Here is an 18,383-nt window from a genome sequence, read left to right on the forward strand (position 1 = left end):
ATATCTGCAAATAGAAAGTCATTTTTTGGGCGGGCTGATTTGAGCTAAGTTTGAAACTAGTGATCAGCAGCGTGTTTAGTGTTACCACTTGTGCATCTAGAAGCTGGCTATACAACACGTTTATCAGACCACCATCCAATGTAAGGTTTGTGCCCCAGCTGCTCTAAATGAACAGTGTTAGTATTTACCGAAATCATCTCCATACCAGTTAATCCACCAGTATAAACAAGCTATTTGATTGAATTTAATGCTTCAATATAATTAATTTTGTTGCCCATGAATTTGGTTTAAATACAAAAATGTTTTTTTAAATGGTAAGGAATTTTTTTTTTTCTTTTTAATTAAGATGCCACATTATACTTATTTTCTTGCATTCTTGCACAGGAAGTATTTACTGGCTCACTGCTATGCCTGATTAATTTTAATTTTTGACTTCTTTGCTGGCTCAAATATCGGGATTAAAAACATGAATTCTGTTCATTATTAACATTATAACTAATAATACAATTTTTTTTGTTTTAAACAAGTAAACAAGTTTTTACAAATTTCTAAAACATGTTTTAGAAAAAAAACATACGTTTTAGAAATTTGTTGGCATTTGTGACAGCTGTAATGTGTTGTAAACTGCTTTGACGGATTAATACAATCCTGAGATTTTTGTTGCCTTTCCCCAACATTCCTCCCATGAAGAGTTTTATGAACTGCAGAGTGACTGAAATCCACAAAATGGTCATGCAGGACTGTCGACAGATGGAATTACCGCAGCTACATTAGAGTCATATCCAGAGTTTAAAGTTAGAGGACGTAAATGAGCTCATCGAAGAATCAGAAAACAGATTTTAATATCTTAACTATGGAAGCTGTATGTAAATATGCTGCAGGAAACCTAAAAATATAAAGAAAATCCACTCTATGGAATGTCTGTGAGGATGGAGGGAGCGTGTCCTTTAGCATCTGCTCGTTACATATAACCTGGCTTATTACTGAGTACCTGAGTCCACGTGACTTCACCCCACTTTCAGTTTTTTGTTTTTTGCTTTAGGCTTTAGAGTTAGATGTGATCTCCCAGTGAACTGAGTGAAGCTCTTCTAAGAGCTTCTTTCGGTTATTAACTAAGAAACTACGAGCGTAGAGAGAAGCTTTCGACTAAATAAACCAGCCTTCAGTGTCGGGCCACCTCTATCGGTGGCAGGAAACGATGGAATTAAAAAGAACTCAAACTCAGCCATTGTTAATACTACGCACACCACAACACATCATGAGAGTACTTAAACATTAAATTTGTTATTTCATCATAGAACTATCACCGAACCTGGAGCTGACAGACGGCAACTGAATTGCGTTCACCTCGTCAGATACCATCGAAAACGGAGCGAGCCACAGCGACGCGTACGACATCGAAGCCCTGCAATACTGCACCGCGACTACACGTTCACATTCATCAGCACGAGCACGACTGCCACACAGTTAATCACCAGTTTCGGACCGTATCGCTACATATTCGTATGCCACGATTTGCAAAGAAGCCAGTAAAAGCACCAGACCGAGCGGCTGCAGGCAGTGGGACGCCCAGTCGGACACGACTATGTGCGGGGTCCCTTCGCTGAACAAAGTCTGCACGGTTTTAACACTTAGCTTAATGAGAGCGTGCACGCAGACTGAGGGGGGACACTGCCGCAGCATGTAACTAACTCAGCGAATCACAGCAGGGTCACAGCTTGGCCACAGCAAGCCCATTTTAAAGGCTCCGAGTCTCCATTTATGCTGTGTTCAGGTCATATCGGACTTACAGTTGACCTCTCACGTTTAAGGCCAAAACCCTCAATCTCCAAATGAATATTACAAGTAAAAGAGATTCTGAGACTGTAATTTCAGCCACTTGACATCGTCTTTAACAATAGCCCCCCCCCCCCCCCCCCCCCCCAACCCCACGTTGCTGTTTTCCCACTACAAATGACTTTGGATGAGATATAACATGAACGCAGCATCATCCCTCAGAGTAAAGCCTTCTGAAAGTACTTGTGGCCCTGCAGGAAAGTGCTTGGTAAATGATAATGGCACAGAGTGGAGAGAGACGAGACAGAGGATGAGCCTGCGCAAAGTGACTATGTGGCGATGTGCGCCGTGGAAGGGATGGAGACAAACTCGCGCAGGATGTTCTTGGCCGTCTCGAGGTTGTTCTGAGCGATCATCAGGGCCTTCTGGATGTCCTGGATGGAGTAGCCTTGGGATATGAGGCATTCAATCTCCCCGTTTAGGGCCAAGCTTCCAGGACCTGAAGGAGGAATAGTCGGAGGTGGAACAGGGGAGGCAGATGAGGAGGGACCAGGGAGGTCTGGCGGTGGCGGAGGTGGCTCGCGGTTTAACGGACGAGGCCGTCGGTCAGAGTTGGCTCGCCGCGGGAGAGGTTTTGGGGGACGTTCGGGGTCGCCGCCTGCTACAAACATACCTGAAACAAATGAGAGAAAATGAAAGAAAAATAAGAAACGTGATGAGTCAAATACAAAATAAACACGTCAAATACACTTTTACATTCACACAGATGATTTGTGGGAAAAATTATTTAAAATTTCCCTTTATAACCAGACATTTGCTAACCTGAAACATCTGAGAAACAGAAACATTTAGGAAGTCCTTAAAAACTGTTAAAAAGTATCCGCACTCTGAAAAAACAAAAACACTGGATAAATCATCTGTAACAGTCTGTGAAAGGCAAAGAAACGCAGCATGCGCCGCAGAAATAAAACTTGGCAGGAAAAAAAGGCCTTTAGGTTATCACTGACATTAAAGTTCTGGCTTCAAAATAACTGTTACCAAGCAAACTGCCAAGCAGTGACACCTGCTCCTAGAATGAATGTGGCTTCCTAACAGAAGGCTGATTGGTCCAAACTACCTGTAGTTCATCTACAAGCACATAGCTTCAAGCCTGGCATGATGGATTCTGTTGTAACTTTGACCTCATGAATCGCCTGAGCAGTTTCACAAGCTGGCCTGACATGCAGCACGTTGTGGTTAGAGTATCTATGAAAGCAATTTCCATCACTGACTTCAGTGTGGTTAAAGCAGTAATTTGCTGAAGCCAAAGTTAAACAAGAAGTTTCAAGTTACATTCATGTAGCCTAATTACTTCTCAAATTAATATTCATTTGTCCACCGCTACTGAGTCTAACTAAGACTACTTTTCTTTTTGGACTTTTTGATTTTTCTTTAATTGTGATTAGCTTCAATGCCAAAAAAATTGTTTGCCACTTTTTGTTTTATTTCCAGCCTAAGAAAAATGCTCAATAAAACAACAAACAACAGCCTGCACGCGAGAACTGGATGTCGTTCATGCATCTTCTTGAAGCCTCAAGCTGAGCATGCTGGTGATCACTATTAAAATATAAATCATGCGGTGTTCAGTACGACGTAACTAATGACCACCACCCCCCTTTTTGCAACCAGAAATTTCACCACCTGCTGATCATTACAAATTAAAAAGGGGAAAAACAAAAACAAAACAAACAACAAAAAAAAACCCACACATACTGGGATCTACTGCAGAGTCTATGTTGAGATTGCTGAAGGCTGCAGAAGGGCCGCTGATATCTGACAGGGCTCTTCTGGCAGGGGCAGGAGGGACCACTGGTCTGGGAAAGTCATACTCGTAAACATCCTCCACACTGGCCTCCTCCTTTTTGTCCTGCGGAACAGCTAAATGCTGAGGATGGTCTTGGAGGGGGGGAGAAAAAAAGGTAAATAAAAATGAGGTTTTACACTGATATTCTTAATTTTGTGATGTCAGTTTATCCACTACTACTAGAACAAATAGTGTGATTACTGTGAGAAACTGAGAACGTTACCCAGCTCAGAGTTCTGTGTCGTCTCCGACGAGCCGGCCTGGGCCTGGATGTTACACATGGATTCGTAAACCTGGGGGTCCTCAGAGTCACTGTCCCCCACATCACTGCAGGCACACAGCGAGACAGAGAGAGACAGAGGAATCATTTAAAGGGGAACAAACTGTGCTCATTTTCATTGGATTCAATGAAAATGGACTCAAATTGGACTCAAATAGTTTTCCATGATTTTAAATAAATAAATAAATAAATAAAGCCATTTATACTTTCAGGCCACCGTCCCCTTAAAGTCAGTTTTCTTCTGCTTGGATGCCCCTTGCAAACAGCAGGTTTGAACTGTAGGTGGTTGGGGACAGAGCGGTGTGCCTGGAAAGTCTGCATCCTGAGCTGACTTGCAGGGCTTATTTGCAATTACACTTAACTCATAATCTGAAATTTTGTCTAGTTACCATGGTAACACTACATGACCAAAATAAACAAAAAGAAAGGAAAAAGTATTAGAAGCAAATTTTAAAAAGGGCCATTGTTGGCGATCCTTTATGCCTGACTCTTACACAAACTAATCCTCACAGAGAAGGTAATATTCTCAATGACTGAATCTACACTTTGTAAGCTAAATCACCAAACCTCTGATCAAAAACTCATCATTTCAGTGTGCTAGACCGCTAAACATCTAGCTCTGCTTCAAACAAAAATCCACCAATCACACAGAGGTATGAATGCTTCCAAATATTACACATTTTAAGCCTAATTAGTCGTGCACGGACCCAGCGAAGGCATCTTTGTAGGCTCACACCACAACTTTCAGCTCTCGAGTTTTAAAATTTAAGCAGATTTCCTAGCCATTCGAATTCCCTATATTTTAGACACTGTCATCATTTTAATCAAAGAGACGAGCTGAGATGCAGCTGCCTTCATCTTCAAGCACTGTCCTTTAAATTATTTAAGGAGGTGAAAAACAGCAAATAAGTGAAAGAGAGTTCTCTAAGGAATGGGAACCTCGAGAGCCCCCTGCTGGACAAAATACACAGCTTCAGATTTGAGGGTTGCATTATTGTGTGTCAGACTATCCCTTTAACTTGTTTATAGACCAACTTTCTCACTTTTCACTCTACAAACTGTTTGAAATTCACTCGTAACCTTTCCCAGTGAGATTTTTTTCTCTGCAATTCACTAAACAATTACATAACCACTAGAGGTGGGAATCACCATACAACTCACGATACGATATTATCACAATACTTAACGCACGATACGATATTATTGCAATTTTTTTTAAATATTTTGTGATATTCAAATTCTGTACATAAAGGTAAACTTTATCAATATTCATTTTATCTAATATCAAAGTCTCACACTCAGTCTTTCTCTCATTTCAGTTTTATTGTTGACAAACTGAACGGTTTGTATTATAGTCTAGTCCAACTTAACTGAATGCAACCATCTGGTACAATTATAGCTATTCTGAACTATGAAATTTATGAAAACTATGCAGCCCCTTCAGCAACTGAAGAATTTGAAAGTAAATTAAAACAAAATATAATTTTACATTAAATAAAAAAGTTTTAAACTTAATCAAAATAAAACATGTCTTAAATTAAAATAAGTAAACTGTCATGTTTATTGCTGCCAAAAAAAAGTTAAACACATTTGGACAGTGAAGGAATGTCAGGATTCTTGCTCAGAAAAAGGAGCTGATCAACGTGCTCTGAAGTCAGAGCATGTTCCAGTCCACGAAAAAATTGTTTGTAACAAAATATCAATTTCTGCTGTCCCTGTATCGATACATTATTAGCAAATAAAATATCACGATACTACACAGTATCAATTTTTTCCCCCACCCCTAATAACCATAAGCACATAACACATAAGCACATTTTATTACCTGCCGGAAGGTCTGAGCATGTTTGTTGATCTGCTGGTATTTCCAACAACCCAACATCTATATTTTTCCCTTAAAGACAGCGCCATATAGCCCTGTTCCAAAAGACAGCACACCCCGGAGCTTCAAGTCATCTGACCTGATCTGGTGTAAAGTTCTGCCTTTTACACTATACATACTCCATTAATAAGACGACAGTGGGACCAATTGTGTCATTTTTATGCTCCCATTGGGTCTGATTTTCTTTCACTTGTAGTCTAAATCCAGAGACACTGCTGGGCTCAGCACAGGTCAGTGTTGTCTATTTGTTTGCCTCACACTGTGATGCTTTCAATGCTGTTAAGCTGTGTTCTTCTTCTGGTCATTGATTATGTTTGGCCTTTAAAAACTGAGTCAGAATACTAAAACTAATCCAGAAATCTAAAAATATGGGAAATAAATAGCCCACATGTTAGGTGTCAATACGTTCCAGCTGCTGAGAAGCCTTTAGAGGTCATTTTTCTGAAAAACATTCTTCTTATAGAAGCAACTTCACCCCCCTTGCTGTTCCATTTACCTGGTGTCATTGTGGTTGTTTGCCTGGGTTGGTGGTGGGGGCACCAAGGAGCCTGTTATTACCCACGGGGCACCGGAAGCTGGAAGGGATGTGGGACTCATGTACTCGTTATCTTCACTGTCTGACGACAGCTTCTCCCCGCTGGACACCGCTGACCCTGGCAACGACCTGAGCAAAGGTAGACATCACAGAGCGTGTTTTTTCTCATCGGTCGTAAATGACAAATTTGAGAAATCCTGAAGGAGACAAAATGCAAACACACTGACAGCTTTTTTACTAGTTCTGGAAATATATGAAAGGCATCATTTTGATAGATCAGAACACTGATGTGGCTCTACATTACATCACCAAAACAAATGTTAAGAACGCTGCTGGCAAGGTCGATAGCTGTTTTTTCAGAAAGTTGTCTGGAAGAAAGATGGAAAAATATCCATTCGCTCCTCATCAGTTCTTGTCTCACTACATTATTTCCTGTCTACTACACCTCAATGCAGCAGAGCTCCGTACCTCGCAGCCAGGCAGTACACAGGATTGATCGCCGTCTGCGGTTTGCTCCCCTCTGCGCCGGCTCCGTTGCTCTGAGGGATGGACGACGGGGCCTTCGTTGCAGGGCGTGGCACCATGTAGTTGGCTGCCCAGGCTGGCTGGTCTGGGGTGGAGGGGAGGGGTCTCCTTTGGAGTCTGGATTCCTGGCCGACCAGGGAGGGGCGCTCCGGTGGGGGAGGAGGGGGCAGCTCTCTCAGTGCTGGAGGCAGAGGTAGAGGCTTGTCCCTGTGTGTGGCTACCATCTGGGTCAGAAGACACAGGACAGGATGGTTTTTGTTAGAGATGTGAAGACTCAAGTACACACACACACACACACACACACACATCCTATTCTGGTAATAACAATAATTATGTTAGCAGGGCTGGCAGCAGACTGGAGGTTTAATAAAAAGGCGTCACTATTAATCTTTAAGTCACACGCAAACAGTTGAGCAGTTGTGAATACCAACACTTAGCCAATTCACATAATTTCCAGGAACTTGCAGCCACATTAACACATGATTACTTTTGACTATCAAATGGACATCTGACACACACACTGTGGTAATTTCAAGGCTTCTAGGAAATATTGACTTAAATATACGGGCTCATTACAGCTTTATCTCACAGGCTCTTTTGATCACAACTAAAACTATAAATGCTCTTTTCTAGAGAAGATATTTATATTGTTAGCTACTCATATACATGTATTTATTGATATAAAAAGTGAGTTAAAGCTGGTAATAGGAGGTGGTTAGTTTGTGATATTACTCTGACCTAAATGTACTGCTCTTGTAATGAAGTTTGCGTCCCAGCAGCAGGTGTTGGCCTTAACACTTTGCATATGACTTCCATATGATTAAGCAGTTATTACTTCTGGTTCAACTTCTTAGTGTATGTTTGCACAGGGCTCTTCTTAAAGGCACTATTCAGATGGAGAATATTTCAGTGACCAGTAAGTCTCGAATGCACCTTTGGCCAATGCGAGTGTTTTTCTAAAAACTATTTTTCCACCCTTTGAATTCTTTTCCACAGCTAGTCGGTCTTTAGTCTTTTGTCTTTAGTGCACTCAGGCGTGTACTTACTTTGGCTGTGGCTCCCTGACTCAGTGCACTATGGGAGGCGGAGGACCTCTGCTGTAAGAGGTCCAGTCGCGGAGGCACCGGAGGCAGCTGAGACACTGGAGACGGAGGGCGCTCCACCTGCACACCCACACATTGATTTACAGATTTTGTAGCGGATGAAGTGCTTGTAATATTCCTCAGAGACATTTACACGATAAGGATCACTCAAATCACCTTTCATTCCTTTTCTGATGCTCGGCTTGAACTTGAGCAGGTCATCTTGACCATATCTATTAGCTAAATTTACTGAGTTGTTGTAGCAATTACCTGATTAATTATGTGCATTAATACGCAATCGAACAGCTGCATCTAATAAAGCACCCAGTGAGCATCTAAATATATGTACGTGCTCGTCTTACTTTGGTGCAGGCCAGCCTGCTCATGACAAGTTGCTGGTCTTCCAGCCGATCATCCTCTTCCTCTTCGTTGCCTGCGGCTTCTGCTCTGCTCGACCCCTGGAAACCAGCAAAGGAAGCCCCACTGGCCTTCGGGTGAAAGGGGTCCACTACAATAGGCTCCGTGCCTTTAATCTCACATCGGCAAAACGGGCAGCCCTGACCCTCCGATTCCTGAAATGCACACACACAGAAAGACACAGCAAGGTTAGGAGGTAAAGGTAAAGGAGCAGACTGAAGCTTTCATCATTTGTGAAAGGCTTTGCTTTGATTTAAATCCAAATTACAGCTGCAAGTCTTTTCAAGAATGAAAGCTGAAGGAGGAAACCATGAAAACTACCACAAAAAGAGTCACCTGGACAGGATGAATTATAATGTAAATAAAACTGAAGATGTCAAATAAATGTTGTACATCAAAGATCTGCAGAAGGAGCACTTTAACAAAAACTATGTCTAAAGAACTGTGCAGTCATGCTGCGATTAATTAATCTGTTAAGTTAGCCCGGAGAGCATTTCTGTCCTGAAAGCAGAGTAGTGAGAACAACACGACTGTGCTTGGGAAGACAACGATCATATTGTTCGTCTGATGTGAACCACAATCAAAATAAATTCCATATAAGGAAGTCTAAAGTCCAAAGTCCATCAAGAATAAACAGCACATCAAATTCATTTAATCACTCACTCATGGCAAACAAGTCCTTTGTGTCACTCTTAGCAAGTCTGTGTTCCCAGCCAGTAAAGTCTATTTAATCTTTTATGTTTGAAGAGGAAAAATTACAGTTGTTAGTAACAAGAAGGATTTTGTTATAGGAAGTACAAAAAGAAAGTGCTTCCGCTTCACTGACTGTAAGATAACGTTAATAAAACAATAAAGTTACAGCTACGTGTGACCTCGGTGCGTTGGTCCAGTCGTCACCTTGTTGTGTTTTTATCAGCACCCTCGTTAACCTGATCTCACTTTAGATTTATTCTTAGTGCCGATTGGCTGCTGAAGCTTGATGGTCAGTAACTGGAATCTCTGTCCCTCCCCTCTGCCTTTCTGTTGCTACAGGCCTGTTTTTGATTTTGTTTTTGGTTCTTAGTTAAAAAAGGAAGGAAAAAAAGTAGTTTAGGGGTGACGCCTGAAGCAGACAGTCTGGTGTGGTTCGTTCATGGACTCCTTCCTCTTTTGTTTGTTTGTTTTAGCCGGAGTTCCCATCTCTTTTGCTTCCCTTTGTTTCACACTTTCATTATTAAAACTCAGCAGCACTGTGGGATCTTATGGCTCAAAGAACCGAACGTATATTTGGGGACTGCAACAGTTACACTGAGGAACATGACACGACTCCTCTACTGCAGGAACTACTACTAATAATTTTTTTAAATATAGAAAAAAATACTTTATACTTAAGTTTAAACATGCAGATCAGAGAGTGGAGTAAAACACTTGCAATCTGAGAATGAATCTAAATCAAAGACTTATTATTATTATTAATTGACCTATTTAAAAAGGCACAGTTGAACACAAAAAACTGAATTTAAAGAAAATTCTACAGCAGGAAAAAGAAGATCCCTGTCAGGATTTATTGAGCTGCTTCAAATCAGTGTAATAAAAGTTTATAGTTTAAATGGAGAGGTGGCAGATAAGGTCATACCTGCCAGGCGGTCAGACACGAGGTGCACATCAGGTGTCTGCACGGCTCGATCTTCACATCCTTGTCGTTCTCTGCACAGATCTTACAAAGCTGGAAAGTAGAGCCCATCTCACAGTAGAGCTCGTACTGCTCCTACACAGAGAAACGAGGGAAAGAGGGAGACCGTTCAACACCGGCTGCTCATGTTACTCTCATCCTTTAGAGATTTATTCCTAAAATTAGTCATTTTATGCATCTGTATTTGTTCTCTGCATTAAAAACATGCACGCACGTGAGAAACAAACCTGAGTAACTTTGATGTGGTCCTGTGGAGACGGTTCACACAACCCTGTCAGGTCTGGGTTCTGTGCACGGCCATCTGGGAAAAGATAGCTGGAGAACCACGGCACACAGAAACGCAACCAAGTCACAAAAAAGGGTCAATTTCAGATTTTATAAATCAACAGTAAGAAACAACAACCTCGCCATGTTTTTTAAATTACAATTCATCGAGGCTGCCAAACAATTTCTCATTATAAAATCCTTAAAAAACAAAACAAAACAGGTTTGTTTCTCTGCAGGATGACACAAACTAGTGAATTATACATCAATTGTGACACCGTTTCATCCACACTCTCCAACCTGTTCCTCGTAAGGTTTTTTGTTAAATTTTGAGGAACTATTACAAAGACTCCACCCTCCTCACTATTAATTCAGTAACCTAAAGTAACATGTACTCAGTAGGCTGAAAGACAATACTCTCCCCTGACAGCTTGCAGTTTAACAGTGCTATAAATCTACACTAAATACTAGTTCATTAACCCCGATGATATGCGACTCACAATCCCTCTCTGTATCCATCAATGAGTGCTTGGAAGAGTGGTTTGTTATGCGGGATGGTCTGCAGGATGTTCCCATCAGCTGTCACATAGCCAATTGCCCACTGGCCCAGCCGAGTGCAGCTCAGCCTGAAGATATAGCTGTGAGAGAGAGTTATTTGAACCAACAGCTACAAACTCCTGCAACAAAATATTTAATACAGTAGGGATTTCCCCCCAAAAGTATTATAGGATACATCTGATCTGTGAGGCCTACCTGCCAGGTTTGTGGATGAACCTGTGCAGTCGAGCCTTCACCTCATCGTAGGTTAAGAAGGCCATATAACCAGGGTGTGTAACAGCCAGGCTGTTCCAGTTCCTTAGAAGAGATGACCATGGCTACAAGACACAGATTCACAAATGCAAACATTTTATTTATGTTGTGTACATCAGCTGTTTTGAAGTTGAATTCACAACGAAAATCAGGTATGAGACTATAATGCATATAGGACAGAAGATCTGTTTGCAGCAATAAAATTACAAACACCAACTCTGATCACAGAAAAACATATGCGAGTGGGTTCAGACACTGCTGCTGCATTTACACAGGAGAGACTAAGCTTGACTCAAATTTAAACAAATAAACAAATTTAAGCATCCTCGTGTAATTCACCGCCTTTACTAAAATGTTATTGAAGTGCAAACTGTGCAATTTTACAGTGAACTACTCTGAATGGCGATCGTGGCAGTTTGTCTTGTAACCGGAAGGTTGCCGGTTCGAGCCCCGGCTCGGACAGTCTCGGTCGTTGTGTCCTTGGGCAAGACACTTCACCTACCGCCTACTGGTGTTGGCCAGAGGGGCCGATGGCGCAATATGGCAGCCTCGCTTCTGTCAGTCTGCCCCAGGGCAACTGTGGCTACAACTGTAGCTGCCTCCCCCAGTGTGTGAATGCGAGAGTGAATGAATAGTGGAATTGTAAAGCGCTTTGGGTGCCTTAAAAAGCGCTATACAAATGCAATCCATTACTATTATTATTATTATTATTATTATTATTATTATTATTATTATTATTATTAATGCTTTGTGACGTACCTGAAAGAGCCTTGTAAAGATGTCAAACTCGAAGACGGAGATGTAGTCGTTACAGGTGAGGTCAATAGTGGATTTGAGCGCCATGGCCTCCAGACCTGAGCTAATAGGGTGAAACTCATGAAGAGCCTGCCGAAATGTCCTCCATGGCACTATGGTCCTGGGTAGAAGGGAGGGAGAGGAAACAAATGTTTGTTGTGGGAACATTGCCTTTCACTATTACTTAAGACAGAATTTGGGGTTAAACAGAACCTAAAATCTAATAAAATTGCAGATTTGCTAAGCTAACACCAGCTAACAAGGCAGCAGACCTTTATAAAGACACAACTCTAAATATATACACAGGTGTATTTTTAGTTGACTAAAGGGGACCTGGTATGCTTTTCCTCAAATACACACGCTCAACTGTGACTTTATTAGATACGCGTGTTCAACTACTGATTAATACTAATATCTGAGCATGACAGCAACTCAGTGCATTTATGCATGCAGACACATATGTATATGGTTACCACTGCCTGCTTAAGTTCAAACTGAGCAGAATGTGGGAGAAAGAGCTTTGAATGGGACATGCTTGTTGGTGCTGCTCTGAGCATTTCATAAACTGCTGATCTGCTGCGATTTCCCCCCCACAAACATCTCTAACATCTTTTGATAGCTGCTTTCAGTAGAATAACGCATCAGGTGATAAAGCTCCAATCAAACTGGTTTTCTAAACATGACAGTAAGTAACAAGCAATAGCATTCAAATGGCCTCCAGAGTCACTGGATCTCAGTCCAATAGGGAAACCTGGGTATGTGGCAGCAACCGTATGATGCTGTCATGTCACTATAGACCAAAATCTGCAAGGAATGTTTCCAGCACCTTGTTGAATCAATGCATCTCTGAAGCAAGGTGCCCCTAATAAAATGGCTGGGATGCTCACAGTCAAAGTTTCAAATCATGATCTCCAAAAGTTGATTCTGTTCATCTGGACGTAGCGTTTTCTGGGAGAAATGTTTCGTCACTCATCCAAGTGACTGAAGAAGTCACTTGGATGAGTGACGAAACGTTTCTCCCAGAAAACGCTACGTCCAGATGAACAGAATCAACTTTTGGAGATTTATTTTCCTGGATGATTGAGAATGCATCAAGACGTTTCAAATCATGAGGTCATCTTACTCATGACCCCAAAACCCAGACCTCCCACTGCTATAAATGCTCAGTTTCAGTACTTTTGTTGTGTTTTTTTTACTTTTCGTATGCATGTTGCCCGTGAATGTGACTATGCTAATATGGTAATCTGACTTCTGTTTAAATCTTTTGTTTGCAAGGGGCAGGAAACAGTAAGTAAGATAAAACTGCTTGTATCAGCCAGAGATGAACTGGAATCGATGGCCAGCATGACATTAATAAGGATTACTGTGAAATATGAGTCATTCGAGCATCACCCAAGAATAAGAATACAGAGCTGAAACAAAAACTCACTTGTCCCCGAATGACCTTCTCCAGAATTCAGCAGCATCAGCTTTGGTAATCCTGAAGTTGTCACCCTGAAATAGGCCATTGGGGAAGATGGCTTTTAACTCCGCTAGCATGTGACTGAAGATCAGAGACAGCTTGGTAAGGTTTCGCCTAAGTGAGAGACAAGGAAAGGAAACCATAGCAACAAGTTAGTTACAGGTATCATCAGCCTAATGTCTTTAGTATTCTATAACGCCATGTTCGGTTTTAAATAAAAAGGGGAAGTTACACTTGCATGCACACAGAAATAGAAGCTTTCAGCAGCCAGACACTTTCGAGTACAAAACAATCAGGCGGAATCAAAGATGGTAACACTCGTCTCGTACATTTCCCTCTCCTCTGGCACATTTTCTGGATCTACAGTTAATTTTTTTCCTCTTTCTCAACAAACAACAGTCAACTGGACATATTCTTCTTCGTTTTTTTCTTTTCCTGCTGTTGAAATAACTGGTGTTACTTTGTTAAATGCATATAAAGCACTTTCTGTGAAATTACTTGTGGCTGGCTGCACTACCTCCCAAACAAACTAACCCCACTCCTGACAACTCAAGTGTCAAATTTATAAAAACATGTCCACTTAGAGCTGAAATGATGAACATAACTGCAGAAGAAGGGAAGCAATGTTGAAAATTGACTTTTACACTTGCGTTTGCTTTACATTTGAAGATAACTGGTTTGAGCAGTCTACACGAAATGCTACTTTTCAGAGGAAGTGAGTCCACCCTCATTGGGGTTGAACATAACCAGTGCGGGTGCATAATCTAGTCCAAACTTGTTTTGTTTTTTTAAACAGTAAATCAGTTTAAAAGAGGCACAAAGTGACACATGACGAAAAACTGAACCAAAAGTCGCAGACGCGTACTGAGCACACAGCCAGTTGGGCAACGACTTTTTAAAATATATATATATTTATGACATCGTCTGAACATGACCTCAGCTTTGACGGTTCAATTAAAAGGCTTTCCGATGACCTATACATGCATTTGCTAATGCCGACACAGCTGTTTGTGTAGAACATCTTACACTTGATAAAATTTAGTGCGTGAAAGGAAGGATGAACTTTTGCTTAGCAAAGACTTTCTGAGAAGCAGAGGAAGTACACTTGATTGCGAAAGTGCAATCACTTCCCTATGAAGTTCACTTTGCTTCATATAGTTTGATTTAATCGCAGCGATGGAAACTTGTAAGAACATTTCAAGAAAAAAGACAAACTTTTTCAATACTTCAAATTAATATTTACAAAAATATTGAAGTTAATGTTATAGAGCTTAAATGACATCAGCACTTCATTTTAAAAGCAGAGTTAGAGATGTTCACAAATGACTCCACAGCAGTGCAAGCATGCCGCTTTTTTATCTTTTTAATCATCTGATGGAAAAAAAAATAAAAAATAGCACACAAAAAAATCTCAGTATGAGTTGTATTTCTTGGGTAGTTTGGAAAGTTTTCATTAAGAACCCATTTTTTATTTTGGTTAAAATAAAAATAAAAGCTTGTGGGATAGGTTAATTGGATAATCCAAATTGTCACTAGGTGTGAATGTGCGAATGAATGTGCGTGCGAATGGTTGTCTGTCCCTGTGTGTTGGCCCTGCGACAGACTGGCGACCTGTCCAGGGTGTACCCCGCCTCTCGCTCTATGACAGCTGGGATAGGCTCCAGCGCCCCCCGCGACCCTGAAAAGGATAAGCGGAAGCGAATGGATGGATGGATAAAAATAAAAAATTCAGCCAATGCTGACAGCAGACCTTCAGACAAAGGTGGTCCATTAGTGAAGCTTTTATTCTATTTAGGTAACGATCTTTATTAATTAATCATCAACATCTGTGCTTTCCAACTATTTCATGTCAAAACAGATGCTGTGAAAAAGCTCAGTTCTGTGCTCCATAGGACAGAGACGGTCTCGGTCAGCAGAGATATTTTACTGCTGGAATTATCGTACTATCATGAGCTTAAGGGATTATTTTATTGATAGGAAGCCAAGAAAAACAACAATTAGCTCTTTAACTGTGCCCTGATTCAGATACCCAGTATTCAGATACTCCCTGCTTCACAGCTTTTCCATCCTGGCTTTCTGCTGGTGCAATATTCCGTTCCCCCCACAAAGATGAATCGTGTTTTGTCCGGATATAACGTGCACCTACCTGGGCTGGGAGTTCTCCTCGTACATCCTCTCCTTGGCCTCCTTAAAAAGGCTCATGGTCTGCTTCGTCTTGTTCGTCAAGTTGTCGATGACCACGCGGAAATACTCGTTCTCGCCGAGGATCTCTATTTTGCCCTCATACCTGGACAGAATGGTGCGTAAATGCTGGTAGGTATCCGGCAAAAGGTCCAGGATGTAGGGCGGGCTGTTCTTCAACGCCACCTTGGGGTTCTGGCACAGACGCACCACCTGGACAGAGAACGCAACGGCTCATAAAACAAACAGGATTAAAACCTTTAGCTGTGGCAATGCGAGATGCTGCCATGTGCATGTTTCACAGTCAAGGTAAAACATTTTTTTTAAGTTTGTCTAAGTATGGTACTGGAGAAAAGCCTGAGGTCATTTAAATACAGGACTAACCAGTTTAATACTCAGGGCGCTTAAGGAGACATCACAGATTTCGTGACAGTTTACCAGCTAGATCATCAGCTATCGCACGCAAGTTTGGATATGGATGTGTCTATAAATTTTAAGCTCATAAAACTGGGTCACGATTTTTGCAATGTGATGTTACCGGAGAAAATTGCCATTCTTACAGATGTCAAGGTTTAAAGTTTCAGCCAATATTTCCTAATGTTTATGATGATAATCTTCTTGATAGAGTCTTTTCGGTAATCGGAGAATAAGCTGTAGATCAAAGTTTGACCAGGAACTGCTTCTTTAATCTGTGACGGACATTTACTACCCGTCTAATCACCTGACAACTAAGGTTACTTATCAAATTGCACTCAATTATGCTCCCATACCCACCAAATAACTTTGCAGGCCCAATATATTGTGACCATAAACATGAAATGGCTCATAGTACAATAACACGTTGAATACCTAAAATTTGCATCAACTTCACCAGAAACTTTTACCTGTCACTCTTCATTTAAGTGCATCTTTTCCCCACGTTGCTGTGGACCAACTGTGCATGCAAGCAGGGTTTTGTTTCTTTTTTGCATACATTTGCACACTCACTCTTTATATCAGATCCAGCCCTTCCCCCAAACCCTCGGATTCCTCATTTTGCTACTTTGATGGCAATGTATTCCCACAATACAACTTTACAGCAAGGCAGTAAAAATTTTCAGCACCCAGCCCTGAAGCATACTACCCAGGTATGAAAGCTTTTGACCTCAAACGTGCCATTTACAAGCACAGGTGTAAATGTGTCTGCACAGAACACTGCACATGCATGCCGTGGTTCACTCTCTATTATCTGATGCACTGTTACTTCCTACATCAGCTCACTTGCATTAATATCTTGTGAGCTCTTGTCTCGCCATCTCTCTGCACTTCCCGCTCATCTGTTTTAGTTATAGCCAACTGCAAAAGAAAGTAAATAGGCTGCAATGACTATAGAGAACCTTGCCTTGCCCCTGCAACATGTACACCTCTTCTTATCCAATACTAAATATAGGGTGTCCTCCCAGGGATATGAATGTGACCCAATTCAGCAGAAATGACCCCAATTACACAATCAGACACCACTGTACTCCAGTTTTAGGCTTCAGGTTTAGACTGCTTTACAGGTTATTGTTTAAATTTAGGCCAAAGCACCTTCCTGTGTGGATGTCCTGGAGGTTATTCGTGTCATGCAAAGGGAATTAGTGATGATTCAATATAACCGCAGTTTCACGCTAAGTGAAGGAGCAGATGGAAAAGTTGAGCTTAATCTTTTTTCAATATGTGAGAAAAGAAAATCAGTTAAAGTGGCCTTACGTTTGTCTCTGATGTCGAGTTACAGACAAAAAGAAAAAAAAAAGTCAAGTAAGAAGTTTTTAGTTTACTGTTTCAAAACCCTTTCTTGTAAAGGATTTATTACCGGAAAACCACTGTCAGTACCTTGTCCATGAGTTTCCAGCATTTTTCCACCATTTTCTTGTCGACCACTGCGGGTTGGTGAGGCTGGAGAGCTTGCTGGTGAGGCTGAAAGGCGTCCTTCATCAAGCCGATGAGACCGGCGCCCCTTCTCGGATTTCCGGCCATTAATTCGGTCGGTGACCGGGGGTTAGCCCGGGGCTGGGCTGGGGGTGGGTGGCTGACAACCGGAGATCAGTTCTTGACACGTTTTCAAACAAAACGATCGCTGTCTTCGTGCCCTGCCTGCACTCAACACTGGTAATAATTTGTCATGCAGAGGCTGTCCATGAGCAGAACAAAAAAGGCAGTGTGTACACTGTACGCGATGCAGCTAGCTAACAAGCTACATTTGAAAAGCCTCTCAGTTTGATTCCGAGCTCAGGACATGCTCACCGTGTTGCTTAATCTGTCCTCAAAAATCGACCTACCGCCTCCCGGCGACGGCAAGTCAAATCCCCCCCTGAGAAATCAGCCCGGCTTATTATAAACTCGGGGCGTTAATAAGCCACACAGCGCGATTAACAAACAGGTTGAGAAGCGGATCCAGCCAACAGCAAGCCAGCAGCTAAAGTAAACAAGGATGTCCGGCCGTACCTTCAAAGTAAAAGCACGGTCAACAAACACGCAGAACCTGGAAAAATTAAAACTGGCTTAACGTAAATTACCTGTAATAGAGCCAAATAGCCAAGGTTATAATAATTAACTGAAACTAAACTAAGAACTAAATCTAAATGTAAACAAAAAAATAACAAAAAAATAGACTATGAGTCAACTGCTTTAAAAAAAATGTTTTTCTGTAATATTCAGTTCACTATGATACATTAATTTTCCTCAATCTTGCACCCCCATATGCTTTCCACATAATACTAATTAAAGAGACTAAAACTAAACTAAAGCTAAAAAAAAAACTAAACTAAAACTAAACATTTTTAGAAAAATAAAAAGCAAAAACGAAACAAGAAAAAATTGAAAATATAAATCAATTAT

At 41.3% G+C, this 18,383-nt stretch overlaps 1 protein-coding gene across 1 annotated transcript; it reads right to left on the reverse strand.

Moving 5' to 3' along the window:
• Positions 1-1,915: 1,915 nt before the first annotated feature.
• On the reverse strand, positions 1,916-18,016 carry LOC102778201 (E3 ubiquitin-protein ligase CBL-like). The gene is made up of 15 exons (XM_087847462.1): positions 17,379-18,016; positions 15,490-15,737; positions 13,311-13,457; positions 11,846-12,002; positions 11,030-11,151; positions 10,777-10,914; positions 10,240-10,327; positions 9,956-10,087; positions 8,286-8,495; positions 7,888-8,004; positions 6,785-7,065; positions 6,278-6,445; positions 3,843-3,946; positions 3,529-3,711; positions 1,916-2,449 (listed from the first exon to the last, which is right to left on the reverse strand). Exons 1-15 carry the CDS (start codon positions 17,520-17,522, stop codon positions 2,106-2,108), a joined length of 2,583 nt encoding a protein of 860 aa, XP_087703588.1. The 5' UTR covers positions 17,523-18,016; the 3' UTR covers positions 1,916-2,105.
• Positions 18,017-18,383: the final 367 nt, after the last annotated feature.

The sequence above is a fragment of the Neolamprologus brichardi genome, chromosome 10 (assembly GCF_056152115.1).
Source record: "Neolamprologus brichardi isolate AB-2024 chromosome 10, ASM5615211v1, whole genome shotgun sequence".
Lineage (NCBI taxonomy): Eukaryota > Metazoa > Chordata > Actinopteri > Cichliformes > Cichlidae > Neolamprologus > Neolamprologus brichardi.